Source organism: Sinocyclocheilus anshuiensis, unplaced genomic scaffold, assembly GCF_001515605.1.
Source record: "Sinocyclocheilus anshuiensis isolate Anshui unplaced genomic scaffold, SAMN03320099.WGS_v1.1 scaffold954, whole genome shotgun sequence".
In the NCBI taxonomy this organism is placed as follows: Eukaryota; Metazoa; Chordata; class Actinopteri; order Cypriniformes; family Cyprinidae; genus Sinocyclocheilus; species Sinocyclocheilus anshuiensis.
This window is the reverse complement of record NW_015536527.1, coordinates 911,399-918,285: the sequence shown is the minus strand read 5'-3', so window position 1 is coordinate 918,285 and position 6,887 is coordinate 911,399. Positions and strand designations below refer to the sequence as shown.

General features: G+C 36.0%; 1 protein-coding gene across 2 annotated transcripts; it reads right to left on the bottom strand.

The window, feature by feature from the left end:
* Positions 1-341: 341 nt before the first annotated feature.
* LOC107694249 (uncharacterized) lies at positions 342-4,092 on the bottom strand. 2 transcript variants are annotated; one of them, XM_016493890.1, is made up of 5 exons: positions 3,931-4,092; positions 2,813-3,145; positions 2,404-2,739; positions 1,823-1,959; positions 342-848 (listed from the first exon to the last, which is right to left on the bottom strand). In XM_016493890.1, the coding sequence occupies exons 1-5, from the start codon at positions 3,980-3,982 to the stop codon at positions 795-797; spliced, it is 912 nt and encodes a 303-aa protein (XP_016349376.1). In that variant the 5' UTR covers positions 3,983-4,092; the 3' UTR covers positions 342-794. The 2 variants fall into 2 exon arrangements, with proteins under 2 accessions (XP_016349376.1, XP_016349383.1); XM_016493897.1 differs by having other exon boundaries at positions 1,823-1,950.
* Positions 4,093-6,887: the final 2,795 nt, after the last annotated feature.

The following is a 6,887-nucleotide window of genomic DNA, read 5'->3' as shown; positions in this document are numbered from 1 at the left end:
TTTAGTTCTGGTGTACATATAAAAAGCTACGCTATTCAAAGTTGGTCAACCAGTGTTTTCTGTTGAAGGTGGATGACTAACAGTTAATGTTAGTGGTTAAATAATAAACAATAGCAACATAATCAAGCATAGTGTTAGCTCTATCCAGTCACATTAGGCAAGCTTGCATCATCTAACTCTCAGCTGATAAAGTTGTTTTCTTTTTGAATTGAGTTTTTCTGATGCCACAACTAATTTTTTTTTTTTTTTTTTCAGAAAACAATACATTATATATTTTTTCTTCTTACATTAATGCATCTTGATGTAATGGGAAACAACACAAAAATATTGAAAAGATATCACCCCCAGTGTAATGCTCAACTTGGTGCAGTATTTGTGGAAACGCAGTCCGTTCTATCAGTGTGGATATAAACAGGCAGGACATAATGACTCATATGTCAAACCAGATCAGTGCATTAATACTTCATGTAGTGCAAAAGACATGAAACAGATGTCTCACTGTTCTGTTTCCATCTCAATCACATTAGCAGATTTGATAAACCTCTACATACCAAAAAACTACAACTATCTGTTTGAATGCTGTTACCATGTTGCTTACATTATTTCTCATATACTTTTCAATGCTAAATGTTACCTTTTAATCTATTTAAAAAAATAAAATAAAATAAAAATAATTGTTTATGTCATTTAAATTGGTATGCTATAATAGGTGTGACAATTGTACTAGTATTGGTACTGACTACTGAAATCTTCGGATCACTCTGTGAGTAAACGGATGTTTAAGGACATCCCATCTACTTCAAATGAATGTTATTAGGAGCAGGCGGTGAGTTACCATCATCATCCTCCTGTAAGAAAGCACATTCACAAAAGGTCAAATGAATGAGGAGGTCTGATGTTTAAGTTACACAAAATAAATAAATACTCAGCAAAAAAGAAATGCACCTTTTCACGACAATGTTTTTTTTATAAAGATTATCCGAATAAGCTTAAACAATGTTTTTCATGCTTGATCGATGAACATAAACCATTTTTGCATGCATTTGTTCTTAAGACACTAACAGTTTACAGGCGGAAGACAATTAATGTCATAGTTCCAATAACTTCGAGCACTAAAGAGACCTTTCTATTGACTGTGAAAAACACCAGTGTAAAGAAGCTCTGGGTCTCTGATCAGCTGTGTGAAGATGCCATAGACCTGCTGGAGGCAGGAGGCATGAGGACTGCAGATGAGAACAGAGCAATAAACTGCAGTGTCTGTAATGTAAGACACCTAGCTGTTGAATCTTTTTATGTTCAAATATTTACACATAAAAAGAAATCTGCAAGAAAAAAGTGGAATGAGGTTTCTTTTTTTTTTTTGTTTACTAGAGACTTGGAATCGGAACAGTTGTTTGTGGAAAGGTTTTCACTCCCTAATAATTTAGCACAACGTCTTAAACTGCATCAGATGGTCATCTTCTTTAGTATAAACTTGAAGTATTGTATTATTTCAATATCACATCTAGAATTCTTGAACTGATGCATTGGTGTTTTCTGTGACAAAGGTTGCACTTTGTGTTGTTATATTAACTGTTATTTAGTTTATTTGGGACTTATTTGTGTTTTCAAATGTTTTGACATTGCCTCACTCGTGAATATCTGGTTCTGTGTTGTTAAAATTAAATACAAGATTACTATTTACAGTGCACGTTTTTGTTTCAGTCAACGAGTTATATAATAATATTAATATAAAAAAGTATGCATACCACTGTTCCTGTAATATTTTTTGCACAGTAAATCTCATATATATTTTGTTAAATCAGCTGTAGGTAATACTTACATTCGGTGGTACTGCTGTATGGCTCCTGCGGCGACAGTAAAACACACCAGCAGCTACAGCAGCAGCAGCCACCAGCAGAACAACAGCAACAACTATTCCTGCTAAAGCAGCTGAAGGCAGATCTGAATCTGAAACAGCTAAAAACAGTCATTATTACTAGAGTGAATGATAATAAATCCAATATTTAGCAATATCTTCAAATGATATTTACTGCTCCAGGTGTGTTCATGGTGTGTGTGCACTTCAATGGATTAAATGCAAAGCACAAATTCCAAGTATGGAACACCATATTTGGCCGCACATAACATCACTTTCACTTTCTACTTCATTCATCAGTTGAATGACATTGATTAAACTGATAAATGGCACCTTTTGCTGTTTCTAGCAACAGCGGTGAACAGCATCACAGCACATTCAGCTCAACAGGAAGCAGCATGGCTCATAGGGAAACTGGCTGATATTATTCATTTTGCATGTTAATAACATCATCAGTCAGTGTTATTGACTCAAAACAGTCCACAGTCCCAAACCAAACACATATTGGGTTGTAAAGGTTGCATTGAACGAAGTTATTTACTCACCAGTGACAGAAACACTGAATCTCTTCACTGTGGTGATGCTGAAGCTGCTGTCACTGATGATGATCTGTACTTTATAGAGTCCCGAGTCTGTGGTTCTGGTGTTTGTGATGGTCAGAGATCCAGTCTGATGATCCAGCTTCAGTCTGTCTCTGAGTTCTGAGTATTGATGTGTGCACTGTTCATCTGTACAGATCTTACTCTGGTCTCCAGTGATTTCAGCGATAAGAGTGTCATTAAAACACCACGTCCTCACATCATTTGGGTGTTTTATAACACCAGGATCTAAAGTAACAGATTCTCCCTCTTTCATTTCATATAGTTCAGCAGCAGAAACATCTGAAACGCAAACCAACAGCTGCTGGAGGATTTTGTATTTTAAACTGCATTTAAACACTCATGAATGACTCACCAGTGACGGAAACACTAAAGATCTTTTCACTGTCGTCGCTGCTTATGATTTTCAGTTTATATTCCCCAGAGTCTGTGGTTCTGGTGTTCATGATGGTCAGAGATCCAGTCTGATGATCCAGCTTCAGTCCGTCTCTGAATCTCTCAGTACCTGCATTACACTGAACATCTGTACAGATAAAACTGAGATCTCCACTGATTTGTGCGAGGCGAGTGCTGCCGAAATACCATTTAATATCTTCTTGTTGGTTTGTTTCAACTCCAGTGTGTAGAGTGACTGAATCTCCCTCCTTCACTGACACTGCGACTTTATCTGAACCAAAACCAGACTCAACTGAAGAAGAAACATAAGCAAAATATACAATAGTGCTGTGATAATGTTTTTCTACACATCATAAACATAGAGAAATATGTCTGGATTCATAATGTAACTTGCAAACAAACAGCAGAAGAGATTCACACATGCACTCATCAGACAAACACACACTTCTCATGGATGATCTTACACAACACACAATCCACTTCCTGACTAATAATTTTACCTCTTTCTCTATACATATAGGCCTATTTGAATAAAACGTTTTCATAGACTCATAATAAATATTACATAGATGACCAGTACCCACAAAAATACATAAGATACTTATTTTACACCGCATAAAGACATACAGTGCCGTGTTTTCTACATTTTATAAACATGTTAGTCCTTAACCTCTCACGTAAATAACGTGTGTAGGCAACGTTATGAATTTGGCAGAAGCTTTCAACCAAAGCGACTCACATTGCATCCAAGCTACATTGGATCAGTTTGTGCACTGATATGAAATGTCAACTTTTACTTAAGTTACTTGTTTATACCCAGTCACGTGACATGAAAAATGACATTTTCACGCAAATTAAACTGATCTGATCTCGTTTCAACTGCCATAGAATCGGATTTTTTTTGTTGTTGTTGTTAAAATGTTTACCACTGACCATCGTTTTCTGTGAACAGTATTAGGCTCTGTTCTCAGCTTAGCCATTACGCGAACAATAAGGCTACAAAGTGCCCAAGACGCGTATAGGCCTATTAGGCCACACAAACGAGGAAATGGGAGACTGTAACGAATAAGATCTCACCATGGTAGAGTAAAAACAAAGTAACTGCGAGTGCATTAAAGAAAAGCTTCATTATCACCACTTTTCCCCTCAAAACGAATGCGAATTCGGATGCATAAGTGTTCGTCCGCCTTAACAGCGCAAACTGAAAGCAAACGGGAGTCTCCAAATGGAAGTAGCGTGATGACGTTTTGAACGTTCTTCTCCTAATATGCATATGAAAAAAAAGCCTTTCGTCCTGTTCCGTTTATAAAATATAGTATAAATATATTATGGCAATAGTAGGCTAACCCATATGACAGCGCTTAATCCTAACCCGTCAGGAGTTTATTAATTGTTAAATGATCGTTTATTACTTTAATAATTCAACAAGGTAAAGTGTATATATGCACAGATATTCAGCTTTGGGATCAAAAGTGCAAGTGCAAGAAAAAATTCAATGCATTCAGACCTTCACAGATTAAACAGGTCAAAGCGAATGGGTCAAGATGATATGCGCTACAATGCTGAATGCTTCAATACAACAAATCTACCAGGTCAGGTTTATATAGCACTTTAAACAATACAGATTATTTTGAAGCAGCTTTACAGTGATAACAGGAAGATGATGGATTCTGGGTGTTTTGTACAGCTGAAGCTGCTGTGGAAATAGTCTTCCCCTCATTGCAAAAATCACTCGAGTTCCAGATGCCAAAGCTTAGACTTTATTGGTGGAGATAACCTTGGACGGGGAGCCAGTTCTCCTCTGACCAACAAACGAACACTGTATGATTATGACTCAGCCCGCATCACAAGTCCGATTGAGATCGGTAGCATTCAGAATATTTCATCCAGTTCCTTCTGCTTGAATATCGGATTCATCACACTGGTATGGAGACAAAGCTGGCCACAGGAGTCTGTGCAGCTTGTCTGGTTCTTGTGGTCTTTGCTGAGGATCTGTTCCAATGGCTGACATGTCGACGAGGTCTTCACATTGGATCGTCATGAGGTTGTGTATAGGTGCAGGTCCACCATCTGATCTGGATCCGGCTGACTGTAACCTTGGGATAAGGATGAGACAGACAGACTAATATTACATATTAATATTACAAGTACATCGGATGTTCCAAATCATATAAATCCTGGATGGCTTGAGGGTGAGTAAATCGTGGTATATATATACAGCATCACACCATGTTTTATTGCCATCAACTTCCAGTCTAAAGGAATTATGTATATGCATGGTTAATGCTAAGTGGACAATATTTTATTTGACTGTAAAATTGATTGTGAAGTTCATAAAAAAAGCAAGACATGAATAAACTTTTTTCACTTTCAAGGTGAAAAAAACCACATCTCTGAAGGAAACCAACTGCAGCAGGTTTCAGTTTGACTCAGAAGATGTGCTGCAAGAGTAACAATGTGAGACGGAAGATAGTATTAACTTTTCGTTGTTTTTCCCATACACAATAACACAGTAAAGCAACTACATTTGAAAAATGCTCAGTATTAAATAATAAAATGAAAAACGTTTTCTACTACAAAGTCTTAATAAGTGCTAGAAGAGCACTTATATGTAACTATAAATCATTTGTAAAGTGCCTGTAAAGAACCCACAAGGAGGGTTAAACTGTCGTGGGATGATTCACACACCAGCTCAAGTGCTTTCAGCAGATAGTTTAATTAGATCAGACTTATCAGAAAATGTTTCATGTGTTTGCTTTGTTGTGTCTGTGCTGGTGGCGTCTGACTGGTAAGTGAAAATATATAGTTTATATACTTTACAGAAGTTAAATATCAAGGTGATTTTTAGTAGCTTCATACACTGTGCTCTGGATAGAAGATAAATCTTTCAGAAGCTTTAATCCGTTTGTTCATCAGGTGTGTTTGGTGAGTCGGTGTCAGTGATGGAGGGAGATTCAGTCACTTTATACACTGGTGTTACTGAAATATGTGAAGGCGACGACATTATGTGGAAGTATGGAGCTGAAAACTCTCTCATAGCTAAAATTAAAAAAAGAAGAAAATCTTCTCCACATTACATTCCTGATGAGAGATTCAGAGACAGACTGAAGCTGGACAGTAAAACTGGATCTCTGACCATCACAAACATCAGAACTGAACATGCTGGAGTTTATCAACTAGAGATAAGTGGAGCGAATCTGACATCGAAAACATTCAGTGTTTCCGTCTATGGTGAGTAGAGACGTCATTTGTCCTGTTCTTCAAATATTCTTGTTTTTTTAAAAGAGTATTCAGTACAACTTCAGCTCAATCAATAGCGTTTGTGGCATACTGCTGATCACCAAACATTCCATATATTAACATATATCAAAAACTTTAATGATTTTGTAACGTGATACTTTTTTAAGGATCCATTGATGAATAAAAAAAAAAAAAAAAAGAACAGCCGTTTTTTTCACATTGACATTTTTTGTAACAAAATACACTACTGTTCAAAAATTAGGGATCTGTAAATTTTTTCTTTCTTTTATGAAAGAAATTAAAACTTTTATTCAGCAAGATGCATTAATTTGATAAAACGTGATAAAGACTTATACTGTTAGAAGATAGTTATATTTTAATAAAAGCTGCTTTTTTTTAACTTTTTATTCATCACTGAATCCTGAAAAGAGTATCACAGGTTACAAAAAAATATTAAGCACTGATAATAACTGAGTATCAAATGATGATTTCTGAAGGATCATGTGACACTGAAGACTGGAGTAATGGCTGATGAAAAATCAGCTTCGTGTCAGAAATAAATTATATTTTAAAGTATATTAAAATAGAAAACCATTAAATTGTTAAATTGTAATAATAATTTTTTCTGTATTTTTGACATACTCAACACATTGAGATGAAAATAAGAGTGTTGCTTACATTTATCCATAATCCTTTTTATTCTGTTTCCAGCTCGTCTGCCTGCTCCTGTCATCAGCAGAAACTTTTCACAGTGTTCTTCGTCATCATCATCACAGCAGAATTGTTCATTGGTG